Genomic DNA, 16,850 nt, shown 5'->3' with positions numbered 1-16,850 from the left:
CCAACCTGGTACTAGAAAGGTGTACCTAATAAAGTGGCTGGTGAGCATATGAAGCGCCTTAACTGCCTCATCAGTGCAAAACAGGAAAAAAGGCAAGAATAAATATTTTAAAGGCAACTTTTTTATTTATTGGCAAATGCTTTGAATAAGGTTGTAGCAATGCGTCTATATACACCCCTCCAAATAGTGACCATGTCAGAAAGCCTAAAGAAAAACACACTTTGTAATACAGCTCGATTATATGATCGTTTATACGCACACATTTTTGTTTGTTTGTTTGTTTCAAACATACACATACACTTATTTTCAGTTTTTGGTTTGGGAAACATCTAAAAAGACTTTTTCTATATTAAACAATACAATTATATCTATCGCGTAAAATCAATATACATTTATAAAAAAAAAAGTCAGAACATGCAAGGTCTGTAGTGCATCACAACCTTCTGTCTATAAAGTCTCATTAAACAAAGGCAGACAGACGAACATACAGGTAGAGAGCAGCAGTGCTCTGGAGAAGAGGAGCAGATACAAAAAGAAGAGATAATTGTTATATAGATACAGTAATTCCTAAAAAAATTCTATGCCAACTCTTTTTTATATTCGTATTAATTTATGTGCAAAAGAAGCTCATTCATTTCCGACATTAAATACATTTTATTATGTCTAATGCTTGAGTCTATGCTACCATGACACACGTGGTGTTCTTACAAGCTGTGTAACACGAGGCCGTGAGGGGACGCCGCCCTCGCAGGGGGAGACGTGATATCAAAGCGAGGCCTTATTTCACCTCGCCTCAGCTGAAAAGCTTTACTGGGATTTGATGACCTGCTGCCGAGGACGGGGCTGCGTCAGCTCTGCTCAGTATACAAAATGCAGTCGTTTTATTGGCGCTTCGCCGTCTGCGCTTGCCAGACAGAAATAAAACGGAAATAAAAATCACAGTGTGTTAAGACCAAAACATCATGTAATCCTCCCCGTGTGGAGACGGCGTCCCCTCCTGTGCTGCTGATCCAAACCAACAGTGTCAGTTTCAAGCGAGATAATTGCTCGTCTCCAAATATTGTCAGATTTAATATTCATCATGTTTTCTTTTGAGCACAATCCCTCTGAACCAAAAGTAAGCATCTAACTTCACGACTGTTGGGGCGGTGCACGTCTCATGTTTGCACAGACTAAAATCTACTGGATAGGCCTTTGAATCTGCTTCACCTGACTGGCTGTTTATGATGTTAAATGTGTGTGTGGTTAAATGACGAGGGGGGCGGGGTCTTGTGCAGGAAGACAGGTGAGTAGTGATGCTCTGGGTTTGTTGTGCTTACGGGGCAAAAACACATTAACTCCAGTGTGTTAGTTAACGTGCTGTTGACCTTGCTGACAGGACGTAGCAGCGTGTGATGCTAACTTCTCTTCTGACCGACCTGTTAGTTACATGACAGTAGCGTTGTAGTGTTGCGTTACCTGACATCACTGCTTGTGTCATTTAAAGTGTGTGACCCTGCGAGGGCGTGAGAGGGGATAAATATTGCACGTGTAAAATGCTAATAATTTATTACAGTCTTTTTTTTTTTTTTAGCCTGATTGTCAGCTACTCGGTAGCCAGTGGCGAGTTGGCAAGTTGAGCTTCAGGCTGACGGTACATGTATGATTCAAACAAACTAGCTACGTAACACAAAATAAACTACAGCTAAATATGTCAAACATAAGACGATAATTAAAAAACTAAAATGTGAGTTAAAAAAGTTAAAAAGGTAAAAATCACTACCGACCTATCTTCTAGTTTGTACTGCTGCTGCTGCGATGACGAGAATATAGACTGACACAGCAGACTGCTGCAGAGTTATGACCCTGGCTGTGCAGTGTTTTCACCCGGGTACATGTCAGAGGGTTTCAACTCTGAGCAGTGTCAGTGACTTCATCAACCCAGCTTCAAATTACATCCTGAACTCTGACCGGCTTGCAAGCGACTGCCTGGTTTCAAGTTTAGCTTGTCTAATACACATGTAGTTTTAAGGATGAAGAGTTTACTCGCAGATTCCAAACTCATTGGTTGGTTTGTCCCACCTTTTCAAAATAAGAGAACTCAGTCGGGGTGGGACCAAAAGAACATGAGGGAAAATCAAACTAGAAACACTTGGAGCTATCACAGGTATGATTCTAACTCTGAGGGCAGGAGAGACACACAGGATGTCCTCTGGCTTTTGTAGCTAGTGTTGTACTGACCAATATGAAGAGGGTGCTCGACTACGACAGAGAGAGGGACGAGGGGTGTCTGTACACGGACTGACGGGTGCTGCTACGTGGGCCTGCAATGCAACAAAGTGGAGAAAATCATGGAGTTTGGTGATTTCTGGTCGGTTGTGACACCATGTACCTCCTCTTTTCCCCTCACCCTCTCTCCCACCGTCCTCCCAGCACCTCAAGATGTCCCACTCTCCCTCCCCTCCCCCTCCCTAGCAGCCGAAGGTCTCCTGCGAGGCGTAGACCATGTAGAGGAAGCCGTCCTCGTCTCTCTCCTGCTCGTAGATCTCAGAGATGGGTGTGGACACTGACACCATACTGTGCTGGTTGACCAGCAGGAAGAAGGCCTGCGTGGGGTTCAGCTGCAGCCGACGCCTGTGTGGAGGGGCGGGAAGTAATAAGAGAGAAAGGAAGAGAGAAGTTAAGGAGGTATCATTGCAAGCTAGTGTTAGAGATGTTTTAAGAACTGATAGTTTGGTACCAAGCTGATGCCAAAATTCTGAAAACACAACCATACTCTCTTGTATTGTCGCTACCGAGTATGCAACTCTTCTGGACCTGACAGGGCAGCATGTACCCCAACAAGTGCTCTAGTCAACAGCTCCACTCAAGCACCATCTTATTTTTGTGATTCTTTGCAATTGGAGCGCCCCATGTTTATTTTATTTTTGCTGGAGGGATTGAGGACTTCCTGTGAGGTAACACAACACCTTCATCCTCGTGTCTCCTCCATGCATCTCTCATATCTCTGCTGACACCCAAAGAATGAAGAGGCAAGGAGCTGCGTTAGCCAAATATAAAGCACCTTGGTACTTTGTTGGTTGAGGAAGTGACTGTGTTAGTGACATGTCCGGGAACCAGTGGCCAATGAGTGAGCAAGGACAGAGAGGTTCTGACCAATGACGGAGCAGCAGGCAGGTGCTTTAATGTGTGCAAACAACACACACACTGGTCTTTAAACTCATGTGTACACCGACAGAGGAAACCTGCACATTCCTACATGTTCTTTCTAAAATATGATTGGAACTTATTAAACGTATAAAAGTAATCTGGAGCAGTGGATTAAGCTGCAGGAGGAGTTTGAGAAAACATTGTCACCAACATGGATTAAAACGGACCTCAGCCATGATGCTCCATGAAGGATGAAACTACAGCCACACAGTCTGCAGCAGGTGAGTGTTTGATGTTAACCACACTGACTTTGGGTCAAGCTTTGTTTTAAACTGCAGAGTTTCTGGGTACAGAGGTCTTTTCATTTTAGACCACTGCCTCCTACTTAAACAACCTAGCTGCCACCTGTCACTTAGTGTGCTTTCATTAATGTCCATTTATTCACCACCATCCATGTTTTAATGGTGAAAATGGAGGATATAGATGGATGAAAAGGTACGGTTTTACTCTAATTCCAGTAAATTAACGTTCATCACTGTCGGCTGCACTTACTGTTGGTGTTCCAGAAATTAAAGCTTATTTGACTATTGCTTCTTTTTTATGTTAAGATATTCTTGATAACAGCGTCACACAATGGAGTTTGTAAATGAAGGGACTTAACTTTAAGCAACAGACTCAAAAATGACAGGAACTACTGACTCTACAAGGTCCAGTCAAAAGAGACCTTTTCCATTATCAGCAGCCGAGACATACGCAGACTACAACCTCTCTTACAAGCTGCAGTTCTCATTTAATATTAGTACAGCAGCTAACTACTGTTTTCATTATTGATTGATCTGCCATTTATTGTCTTAATAATTTATCTAGAAACACTTATAAATATCCATTTAATTTTCCCACAGCACTCGTACGCGTCTTCAAACTGCATGTTTTGTCCGACAAACTACAAAAAACAAAAATATTCCATTTACAGTGATGAAAAAAAAAAAGAATAGCAACAAATCCTCACATCTGAGAAATAATTAGACAGCAAATATTTGGAAATGTGGGGAAAAAGTTCACTGTGGAGGTTAGGGCTGAATGATACAGCTTAAAAATAATATCATGATATTCTAGGGTTATACTGCGATACACGGTATATATCGCAGTATTCTGAAATCTCCAAAGTACTGTCGGCTACAAAAATCCAAAATTATTAAATGAGCTACAATAACAATTAAGTTAAACAAAGTAGCTATGGTTATAATTAAGCTAAATAAAATACTGTTGTAATTCAGTTAATTAATAAACAAATTGTTAAAATTAAATCAATTAAAGTAGAACCACTGGTGCTTTTATTTTGAAGCACCCAGCTGATCTTGGGCAGAAAATGTTGATTTGTTTTGCTGTGAACTTGAAGCTTCCGGTCAACAGTTGTTGTTCGCAGTTAGCATTAAGTTAAGCTGTTGCTGCTGCGCCTTTAAACATGAGGACTTATTCACTGAGTGCTGGAAACACACTAACAGCTCTCTAATTCATATATCTATGATGCGTGCACTAAATAATCGCGGTCTGGAGCCCTGTAGGTGCAAAGACACGCTTCCTCTGCTCACACATTAATTTTTTAAGTCAAACTCTCACTGCAGTGCCTTTTAAATCTGTAATGATTTATTCACTGTAAGCTGGAAACAAACTAACAGCTCGCTTGTCAATATATTAATAATATTTGCAAGTCACAGTGGTGCTCCATGGTCATGAAATGTGACTAAATAGTCACAGTCTGGAGCCCTGCAGGTACAAAGACACTCACTTCCTCTGCTCCTGCTATCACACAATGTATACCAGGTTTCACACGGAACCTGAACTTACCCTCACTTATTTACAGCACTGGCTCGATTCTATGTGTTGAGACTTGTATTAGTTGACTGAATGCAATGTCAGAATCAATGCAGTCACACATGTCCCTCTGCTCTCTCATTTCTATCTCACTTCTCTCATGCTTCACCTCCTCTGTCTCCTCTTTCCACCCCCAGCCTTCATTTTTGGGCCGATGCTCTTTGGTCCCAACCGTTCTCAGCTCTAGAAAGGGGATCCTTGCCCACTGTGCACAAATTGCAATTGGATAAATGAATGTCAGATTGACTTTTTATGGCTGATTTACATCCCCAAAATAAGTGCCTTTTATATTTCTGCCTCATCAGCATTTAAGACTGATAATGATCAACAATCCTGTCGACCCCCACAGATATATGGTGGTATTTCTGCACCGCAGGACAGTAAAATCTTAATTTATTGGCCCATTATTTTATGGCTGAATGTAAAGTGATTTTCACCCCTTTGGCTGTGAAGCAGCGTTGAGGACTGTAAACAAACTGGTCGACTGCAGCCTCAGCAAGCTGCCAAATACGCACACATATTTTATCTTACTCTGATGGTATGTAAAACACTGCCAGTGCACTCACTGCTGAGAGACAGCTCCAAATATATACGCACATACCAAACATACACCTCAATGAACTTAACCTACACTGGTATCCAGTTCAGCAACCTATAATAACCTGCAGTGTGTGTGTTTGTGTTAATGCTGGTGCAGTGACCTCATACAGCAGGTATGAGCTTTAGGATGTGTTTGTTTACCTGATGATCTTGACCAGCTCGCTCATGTTGACGTGGTCAGGCACCAGGAACTTGGTCTTGTCCAAAACGGGCAGCTGCTTCTCTCCCTTATATCTCTCAATGATCACCTGCAGCAGCCACAAAACAACCAGTCAGTCCGTCGTCCATGACAGTCATTGCAATCAGAGACGTGTGGAAATACATTATGCTATCTGTTTAAATGTCTTCACATGTAGCTGTTTGTTCTGTACATGCCAGAAGTAGCTGTAATTTAACAGGTCTGTGATGCTGAAACTAATAGTTGTTAACTTAAAATTGGAACAAGTCTTTAGCTTTGACTTATCATTATGAAATAAATGCTGATTGCACAGTGTAACAGCAAGAGAATAATGTCACCATCTGTGTTTAAATTAGTTCCCTGTGAGCCTTGCTTTCACTCTACAGTTCTGTCAGCCACCGGGTGTGATCTCACAGGAAAATGAAGGCTCAATTTACGGCACAAAGTAGGTGCATCAACCTTTGCGCAAACAAAACAGGAAGAGGACGGTGCTTTTGTTTTCCCAGGTTGCTAACAGTAGCTATCCTCAGTTACCAAAGAATATCAATTTAAGTTCTTGGCAGTTACTATTCCCAGAAGTGGAAATAGCGTATGGTGGAACAAATGAAGTAACCGTAGAAAACAAAATATGTTGTGTCCTGTGTCTATGCTGCTGGACTCTGAGGAAAATGGAAGGCAAGCTGGTTGTCTGTTTACACTTTAATGAACAGTTTGTAATTTTGGGAAATACACTTTTGGGACTGGTCAACATTAAGATATCATATAATTGTTGAGATATCAGACTATGTGTCGTCTTAGATTTTGGATACCGTTGTATCATGATATGGCATGACTTTTTTTTTCCTCATTTAAAAGGCTGAATTACAGTAAAGTGATGTGAATATATCAACTAAGCAGACTTTTTATTTGTTTTAACGCTTATCATATCATAATATTATTTTCAGGACATATGGCACAGCCCTATACAATGTCCTGTTTTAACGCTACAGCCAGCAGCCCGTTAGCTTAGCTTAGCTTAGCTTAAAAACAAAGAGTAAGGGGTTGTAAAATACAGCCATCTGGAGGACTGTACGACAAAGCTGGCTCATATTTTTCGCCTTTAGCTGGAGAGTGACAGGAAATAGGGGAAGAGACAGTCGGGATGGCCGCAAGTTGGAATCAACCTGGACCGCTGCTAACGCTTCAGCCAACATGGGGCGCATGCTCTACATGATGAGTTAGAGGACCTGCTCCAGAGCAGGGTAACCTCAGAGGTTCAGATTAGAGCCCTGCACGGGACTGTTTCCTTCATCCCGCTCCCGCCCGCTCCCGCTGAATTTCTGACCATTACCGCCCACAACCGCAACGTGTGTGTTCCACTCCCACCTGCTCCCGCAAAACTCTGAGAATTAATGCCTGCACAATAATAGAGATGCATTGATTCTGTGTCTTCTCCCGTCCCGCAGGATTTTATTAATAGGTTATTAATAAAGAGATTCATGGGGTTGTTTGTTTCATTTCCCTGGTCTGCATGTCTTTTGACGCACTGGTCAGGAATAGCGCTCCTATTTCGTTGTTTTCATTTAGTTTTTAATGAACTAAAGGCTGTTTCATGTTCTATTCTCCTCCTCTGTATTTTATTTATTTTTCTACCTTTATATAATCACGCAGTGATTGAGGTTAAGGTCTCTTTTCTAAGAGAGACCTGAATAAGAAACATTAATGAGATAAAGATAAATCCTATGCTCAATAACACTGGCATCATCACGCCTCTTTATGTAATTAACAAATAGCAACGAGAGTAGGCTGTGAGTGGCTCAAATAACACTAATAAATAACATAAAATAAACAAAGTTAACGAATGAAACGAACGAATTTAACAAATGAAGCACTTGGCCATAATATTGTTGCAGAGGAAGAGAATGTTGCTGACTGACTGCGGCCCCAATCCAGTGCGTCTCTCTTCCAAGATGCACCCACAGACACTAAAGGCCCGCTCTGAAGGCGCACTGATGCTGAAGATGAAACACGCCAGCTTTGAGAGCGCTGGGAAGTAGAGGGCTCAGTGCGCCTTCAGACCTTGTTTAAGCTTCTTTTCCACATCATTTGTTAACTCCATCCTGTCGCTATAGGCTACATCCCAATCCCGCAGTGTTTTTTTAGCCACCTGTTCCCGCCCGCAGCAAAGTTCAAACCGCCCGCTCCCACAAGATTTGCGTTGCAATGCAGCCCTCTAGTTCAGATCACAACCTGTCAACACCCTGACAAATAAAAAAAATATCCTGACATGGATTTAAGTCCAGAGTGAGTGTTTAAAAAAAAAGAGGAGGCCTATTTATTGCTGTAGGTCAGTAGAATAACATCATTATTCCAGGTTCTTGTTTCCCCAGGTTGAAAACAGGTACTACTACTTAACACATTTATACTCATGTTACAGTTTAGTGTCCTGTGCTGCCTTCAAACCTCTGTGGCTCCAGTGCTATGTGCAAAACATTAACGTACAGCCCTGCTATTCATTTTAATTTCATTTACATGTTGTGCAGCTGTTTGTTTTCCAACGGGTAGAAACATCCCCGTCTTTGCATTTTATTTTGATCACAGTCTGTTTTATAAACGTGCTTGTGAACCTATGTCAAGTATTATAAGTGTGTTGTCAGCTCATAAAGACAGAGTTCATTCCAGATTAAAGTCAGTGAGTAAAATCAAATCTGAATCTTAATTTACTGAATAGCAACACTGACTGATATTGGCTTATGCAGTTATTATTAGGCTGATGTATCATCACTGATAAACTGATCGAGCATTATTTGCATAAATCGTTCAGTTTTGTCGAATGATTCATTGACTTCACTTTTGTGTTGCTCTCTACTTTAAACTTCTGCCTCACACTCTGCCTTCTGCTTCCTGCGATCCAGTAACCACAGGTACATTTACATGCCAGTGCACACAGACACCTTAATATGGATCACACTCTGCACGCTGGTGCATTATAGAGAAATGAAGTGTGGTGCGTTGAAATCAGATGTGAACAGCAGCTTACAGGGATCTTGTTGGGGTGCTGATCACGGATCTGCTGGACCTCTTTGCACCGGTCAGCTGTGGGCAACAAAAGACACAATTCGTCAACAGCAAGCCTGACTTTACAATAGAGCATTTCTTTTAAACAGAGCTCCTAAATTATGCATCCAGGCTTGTTTGTTCTTTGTCCCAAAATAGAAATACAGTATGCCTTCATGGAGTGTTCTCTCTGGGTGTGCATACATTTCTCATTTTGAACTGAAATAGCCAAAATCAGCGAGGGAATCGCAGCTTTGTCACTGGTACAGAAATCATGTCACTATTTGTAGTCTTTTATTAAATTAAATCCAGTTTATTCGAAGCCCATTGTAGTCTGAATAGTCAATGCTAGAATAACACAGAAAGACATAACCACAACAGAAATAAAAAGTGTGAGCTGTGTGCCAAGCTGAGGGTCTGTAATAACCCTTCCCCTGGGACAAGACAAACAAAACAAGAAAATCTGTAAATAAGAAAAACACAGGGTTCCCACACAATTTATCAATGAATATTCAAAACTTTTCTATCATATTTTTATCCCGTTTCCATGACTTCATTTAAGTAGGCTACTTTAAAATAGGTGGGCCTGTATAGTGACACAGCTGCACATTAATACACTTACCAGGCATTTGCGTGAACTATTCTTAGGATTTAGGACTCATCCTGGGGCACTGTGATTCGTATCTTTTATGATTCTGAGTTGATTAACAGATGCCAAAAAATGTCTTTGCAATGATGTCAGAATAACGTTACATTGACTGAGCAACAAAGGCAGAGCTCAACTGTAATGGTAACTGTAACTTCGCCTAGCTTTGCAGCCTTTTTCCCTTTACTCCAGAACACACACACCAACTTGTTTTTTACAACAAAAAAAAAAAAATCATATTGAGTGATGTTGGTCACCAACTACACGTCCATTTTATTATTACAAGTAGCAGTTTACTGAAATCAATTATTTTAAAATATAACCTCAATGTAAAAGCTGCAAACTCTCTCACACTTTTCTCTATCTTTATTTTTTTTTTTCAAATAAGATTTAAAGAGAGTCTAACTCCTACTTTAAAAATAACTACAGCGTGTGTCTTTTCTTTTGTTATAACTATCCATATTCTTTGACCAGCTTCGTAGCACTGATGCAAACTGGTTTTGCTAAGTGTGTTTTGATTCTTTGTGTGTGGACTCAATTTACATAATACGCCACTTTGCATATAATTTGTGTGTGAACGTCGCCTTTTCCTCCTGCAGCTTTGCTCTCTTTCATTTTACAATCTTGTAACCACCTGACTATTTTACAACACACTGCTCTCGCTGATGTTAGGAGGAGCTCTATTCCAGAAAACATCAGTATTTTTTTCTTAACACTGGCAGGGTTCAAAGCTCAGATGGCATTGAGGGGCCACAGTGAAGCGTGAATGGTTCCTTTGTTTCAGGTCTAGGGATGTTTTTCTTCCCCAGCTAAGGGAAGGGTCGGTGCTAACTGCTACAATAAAAGTCTATTTAAACAAATCAAATCAGAAAGCTATCATAATTGAGGTATTGCACTGTCATTTCCTCCCTGGCTTTGCATCAAAACAGTCAATGTCCCACCCAATTCTTGAGAATCTGCCTCTTTAAAATAAACTGCCTTTAGGGCTGACTGTCGTCCCTGCTATCTTAAAAAGGGAGTATTATTCTTTGGGCCAAGACCCAGACAGGACCTTATGCTCCCTCATTCTGTGTCCTATGTTTGCTCCATACAGTATAATACACTTTGTTTGTTTGGTATCACTGTAAGTACGTCTGCGAACCTGCGTTAAGATATTACTCAAGTTACAGCGTTCCCACGCTCATGGAATTCCACCATTTCATTTTCCAGGCTGGGAGACGTCATGGAATTAATAAAATCCTTTTTAAGTTTTGAATGAGTCATGACATTATGCTGTGTGTAATGAACCTGTTTCTTTCGTGAATAACCTTCCATGTAATATGTAGCTAACAACAGATTAATTTTCTGCAGCTGGTGACATACCGTAGCTCTAATATGCATCCATTTGTGGTGTTTAGTTTACCATAACGTATGTTTCCGTTAGCTGGAATTATGTTTAAATAGAGTTAAAATAGAATATGTTTAAATAAGAAGAAAATAATGCAACAGTGTGATTTAATATGTAGGGTCATGGATCCCGAAGTCCCGCGATTTATCCTGGCTTCATATGAGACAAGGGAAAGATCGCTAGTTGCTAGGCTAATTTATACAATGTAAAATGCCATAGGCTGGCGCTAATAATGTTAGCATGTTGTATTTGCTTGGAAAACATGTTCAGTATAAGACAGTTGTTTTGTCTGTGAATGTTGTGAGCTGTAATGGAGCTGAATTATGTGCCGTTACCTTTGTTAAATGTTGCTGTTGTCCCTGGTTTTATATGAGAAAAGGAAAAGATCACTAGACGCTAGGCTAACTTATACAGTGTAAAATGCCATAGGCTTGTACTAATAACATTAGCATGTTGTATTTGTGGGGAAAATGTGTCCAGATAAAGACTAGTGTTTGTGAATGCTGCGAGTTATAGTGAAGCTGATTTATGTACTTGTGTTTGAAATTGTCTCTATTAAGCCATGTTTAATGTGTGTTTAATGTGTGTTTAATGTGTGTTTTGAATCAACTAAACTTTACAGCATTTAACACAGTCCTCCACCGCCAACTAGTGTTTTGGAGGTGTAACTGCAGAGTGACACAGACACACAATCGCATAAGTAAAAATAACGTGCAGATTTTTTTTCCCCACGACTAATCGATTAGTTGAAGATTATGTGCGACTTTAGTCGACCAAGAATTTCATATCAGGTTCCCTTCTTGAATGACGATTACAGATGACCGCCGTCTGCTGGTGTCAAGAGTTATTTCCTCTCACGCAGGTGCAGTACGTGCATGTTGGTTTGCCACTGGCTGTTGTCTTTGCAGTGTGTTCATGTGCAACTTGTATGTCAGGTGGCACAGCAGGGGGTCTTCTGCCTTGCTAGCTCTCTGAAGTCAGTTTGGTGTCTCTCAGCCTTTATTCCAACTCACTGGGAGCTGTTAATATCATCAACATCTGGATTTAAGTATACTACACAGTTGTATTTATATTATACCTGGAAATGTTATTATGGGTCCTTGAAAAGTGATCAAACAGTGTGTGAGAACCCTGTAGTTAACTCTAAATTAAGCTCAACAGTCCACCTGGTTAACTTGACATCTGTTCACTCTGGTAGAGGTATTTTATAGATATGCAATACCATAAAGTGGACAAAGTGACACAGAGTGTACCAGAAGACAAACAGCAGTGAACCACATGATAAATCTAGTCACTCTGAAATATGATTTTTAAACTATCTCTGGTGACAGTGAGGACTTTATAAGGAGGTTATAACCGAACACGACACAGTAAATTGAGTTTTTTCCCCTCGATCCACTGTGACACTGTAGCTTATCCCATACTTCTTTGTATAACAAGATTATGCAATGGACACAGCCTGGGCTCCTCCCTTCCCTGCACAGGGGCCGTCGTTTGGCATCAAATTACCACATAAATCACTGAACACGTGTACTGGGGTAATGTGTCAGCACAAGTTGTTTTCCTTTAGAGCAAACACTAAACCTTTACTGCCTGTGTAGTCAGGCTAGCTTAACCAGTTGTGTAAACGCTGGTGGTGGCAGGCCTTGGTAGCTTCAAGGCTCGCCAAGCTAATGTGACAGTGACCCAGATGGCCTTTAAACATTAGAAGCCAAAGAGATCAACCACAGGGTGGAAGACACTGTGTGCACAGCGTCGATGGGAATTAGTTAGATCTGACATGTTATTTTTCATCTTTCATTAGCAGTAAAAATCTGTCTGAAATGAGTCCTCTTTACACTTGAAGCCCTGAAGCTCACCATGTCGTTAACAATCAGAGCCGTGACACTGAGTTTTAACCAGCTGTGACACGTTTATAACGGCTACAATAACACAACATACAAGTGAACAACATGTAACTACACTTGTCAACAGACGGGGTAAGCTAGGTGGCTAGCAGGCCGGCTAACTACCTAGCTTATCCTGCTGTAAACCTTGGTGGTTTCTTACCAAATGTCCTCCTTTGTTTGAAGGGTCTGTCGGACGGCATCTCTGTCACAGTAATTACACAGTTGTTATCTAATGAATCTGCAGTTCAGCTGCTCCCAACGCGACTCGGCGACAAAGACTGGAGGGTTCTTCGGTTGAGTGTCTCCGGTCGTCTCTGCTCTCAGTCTGAAGCCAAAACAGCTCGAGGACAAACAAAGCAAGTAAACCGAGGCGCTGACGTCACCCGCTGGCTTTTAAAGGGGACGTTCACCAATTATTAACTCCGGAGCTTGTGTATTATTACACTGTTGTTATTATTATCACTGTCATTTAATCAGTGTCACCACTGAGCTGATGATTCTTTGAGTGTTATACCTACCTTTTTCTTTTCTAAATAATTCAGTGCTGTGTCTTTTGGTTCTGACAGGAAATGATGCAAGACTTAAGCCAGTAGTTGACATACAGGCTGTGTTTTTTGTTGTTGTAAAGTTCACAGTCTCATGACCCTCAGGCTGTTTGCTCCTTCACAGCTTCACAAATACACTAAACACGACTTTATTACCTTGATCCCTCGTGACTTTCTCTCGTTTTCTGGGAATTGGTTATAGTGTTGTACATCTTTTAGTAGGGATGGGTATCGTTAAGATTTTAACGGTACTACTACTCTTATCGATACCGCTTATCGATTCGGTATTTTAACGGTACTCTTGTTGATACTTTTTGAGGAAGAAAAAAACAAATTAAGAACATAAATTATGATACAATGACGCATAATTGACGGAGTTGGTGAGATAAATGTGCAAGATAACGTTTATCTTGTAAAAAACAAAAAAACAAAAAAAACAAACAAACGCGACTGCTCCAGTACCGATAGCAGAACCGTTAAGGTCAGAGCTTATCAATACTGTGGTCTTGGAGAATGTAGCCCCCGGGGCTCGTTCAGTACTGGAGTTCGGTACCCATCCCTATCTTTTAGTTTATGTCTATTTTGATACCAGTGTGTTGTTGTTGTTGTTGTTATTGATGAGGGGAAGTGTGGTTGTTTTTGTCTTTATGAGCTGCTGGACAACTGAATTTTCCTTCGGAGATATATAAAGTTATATTAAATATCTTACTATATAATGACGAAAACTCTGTGTGTGTGTTTGTTCCATGTTTTTCTCCTCACTGACTTGGTCAATCCATGTGAAATTTGGCACAGTGGTAGAGGGTCATGGGAGGATGCCAATGAAGCAATATTACATCAATTGGCCAAAGGGGGGCGCTATAGCAACCCATTGAAATTGCAAACTTTGAATGGGCATATCTCATGCCCCGTATGTCGTAGAGACATGAAACTTTGCACAGAGATGCCTCTCCTCATGAGGAACACATTTGCCTCAAGAACCCATAACTTCCGCTTATATAGATTTTCCGCCATTTTGAATTTTTTGAAAAACACTTCAAATGGATCTCTTCCTAGGAAGTTTGAGCGATCTGCATGAAACTGGGTGAACATAATCTAGGGACCAATATCTAAAGTTCCCTCTTGGCAAAAGTTGGAAAACTTACTAAAACTGAGCTTCTATAAGGCAATGAATATTGCGGAGGGCGTGGCTCATCACATAAAGGTGTATAACATCTCAAGGGTTTCACCCATCACCACGCAACTTTGTAGGCATATGACCACACATAATCTGAGGGGACCCCTCCATTATTGACCCCATCAAACAAAATGGGGGCGCTAGAGAGCTCATTTCTTATCTAGGCCTAACCGCCGTATGGATTTTTACTAAACTTGGTAGATATGTAGAACAGGACGCCTCAAGGTGACTGGAGAAATTTAACTCTAATTGGCAACTGGGTGGCGCTATAACAACAGAAAAATGCTTCAAAATGGCTAAAATGCGACCGATCGCTGTGGCTCCCCCTGTGGACCAATGTTGGTGTTATTTTCTAATGTTTGGTATGACTAAGTCATGGTATGGTATGCTGTACATAATCAAGGAAACTGTCAGTGTGTCATTCTGTCAGTCAGTCATTCTGTCTGTCCCACGTTTTTCTACTCACTGACGTGGTCAATCTATGTGAAACTGCACATAGGCATTGAGGATTGGCATAGGTAGAAGGTGACAAAGCTACCAATGGCTATGGACTAGTCATAGTATATTTAATATTATAGATAGAGAATGCCCTAGGAACGTGTCCTTAAACCAAGGACACTAATAAACGTTAAAGGCTCCTTGCCTAAAACCCAGAGATGAGTTAGCATTTTAGCACTCCCTTTTGTTCCCTGGTCTCAAAGTTAATGAGTTTTTTGAATGGATTTTTGGTTAGATGCCTAAATAAGGTCTGTGGCTAACACAAGCTGAAGAAGACTTCCATGCTTTGTTCTACAACATAAAATACGTCAGTAAATACTCCACTGAATTTTGAAGGTTCTTCGGGACTAATAAAAGGTGGCTGCTAACAAGTGGCTAAATGAGACTACAGAATGTCATCACGCTAACACGGCTTTACAGTCTTGTTAGGTGATGATAGGTCATGGAACTGTAATGTAGTTCGTTTATAGTCTATTTTATTATATTACAAACTGCTGCTGACTGTTTTTACACTGTGCACTTTACTTCACTTTACTTTGACCATTTGCACCACTCCGTATCTGCTGCTGTGGGTCATTTGCACTCCATGTACATCGCGTACATCCCATAGGCTGCTCAAACATGCACTTGATTGTACAGGTTTAGAGTATCTTCGACAGTGTCTTGTCTTTAAGTTATACTGTTTAGTTTTTTCTTTATTTTTACTTGTACATATTGTTTTTATTGTGTTATTATTATTCCAATTTAGCTTTCTTTTAGCTCTTTAACTGTATGACATTAATACTAGGTGAGAGGGAAACAGCATTCTCTGTCTGTCCAGTCCTGCACATACTGTATAGCAATTGACAATAAAAACCTATTGAACTTTGAACTTTGAACTTATGTTGGCTTTTACTTCTGCCGATTGCATGGAGGCTTCAGTTACCATAAAAAGTGGTGTACATTTGTGAAGATTATCTTGCTGAACAAACCATGTTAAACAATTGTTTGCCACAGAGCTTATTTTGGCAGTGATCAAATATCCAATGGAAAATTCCTATTAGTGTTTTAATGAGGGAACCAGTGCGACGCTAACTTCCGGTCAGCCTACAGAAAATTGTCCTCCCTGGGGCACTGTATTTGATATGATACCATCTGACAGGAACATAGCACCTACACACTGGGCCCTACACATACAGTGGGTACGGAAAGTATTCAGACCCCTTTAAATTTTTCACTCTTTGTTTCATTGCAGCCATTTGCTAAAATCAAAAAAGTTCATTTTATTCCTCATGAATGTACACTCAGCACCCCATCTTGACAGAAAAAAACAGAAATGTAGAAATTTTTGCAAATTTATTAAAAAAGAAAAACTGAAATATCACATGGTCATAAGTATTCAGACCCTTTGCTCAGTATTGAGTAGAAGCACCCTTTTGAGCTAGTACAGCCATGAGTCTTCTTGGGAATGATGCAACAAGTTTTTCACACCTGGATTTGGGGATCCTCTGCCATTCTTCCTTGCAGATCCTCTCCAGTTCTGTCAGGTTGGATGGTGAACGTTGGTGGACAGCCATTTTCAGGTCTCTCCAGAGATGCTCAATTGGGTTTAGGTCAGGGCTCTGGCTGGGCCAGTCAAGAATGGTCACAGAGTTGTTCCGAAGCCACTCCTTTGTCATTTTAGCTGTGTGCTTAGGGTCATTGTCTTGTTGGAAGGTGAACCTTCGGCCCAGTCTGAGGTCCTGAGCACTCTGGAAGAGGTTTTCTTCCAGGATATCTCTGTACTTGGCCGCATTCATCTTTCCTTCAATTGCAACCAGTCGTCCTGTCCCTGCAGCTGAAAAACACCCCCATAGCATGATGCTGCCACCACCATGTTTCACTGTTGGGACTGTATTGGGCAGGTGATGA

General features: G+C 40.9%; 1 protein-coding gene across 1 annotated transcript; it reads right to left on the bottom strand.

Moving 5' to 3' along the window:
- Positions 1 to 105: 105 nt before the first annotated feature.
- map1lc3a (microtubule-associated protein 1 light chain 3 alpha) lies at positions 106 to 13,098 on the bottom strand. The gene is made up of 4 exons (XM_033627323.2): positions 12,901 to 13,098; positions 8,802 to 8,857; positions 5,746 to 5,852; positions 106 to 2,613 (listed from the first exon to the last, which is right to left on the bottom strand). The coding sequence occupies exons 1-4, from the start codon at positions 12,938 to 12,940 to the stop codon at positions 2,451 to 2,453; spliced, it is 366 nt and encodes a 121-aa protein (XP_033483214.2). The 5' UTR covers positions 12,941 to 13,098; the 3' UTR covers positions 106 to 2,450.
- Positions 13,099 to 16,850: the final 3,752 nt, after the last annotated feature.

This window comes from Epinephelus lanceolatus, chromosome 1 (assembly GCF_041903045.1).
Source record: "Epinephelus lanceolatus isolate andai-2023 chromosome 1, ASM4190304v1, whole genome shotgun sequence".
Taxonomy (NCBI): domain Eukaryota; kingdom Metazoa; phylum Chordata; class Actinopteri; order Perciformes; family Serranidae; genus Epinephelus; species Epinephelus lanceolatus.
This window is presented reverse-complemented; position numbering and strand designations above follow the sequence as displayed.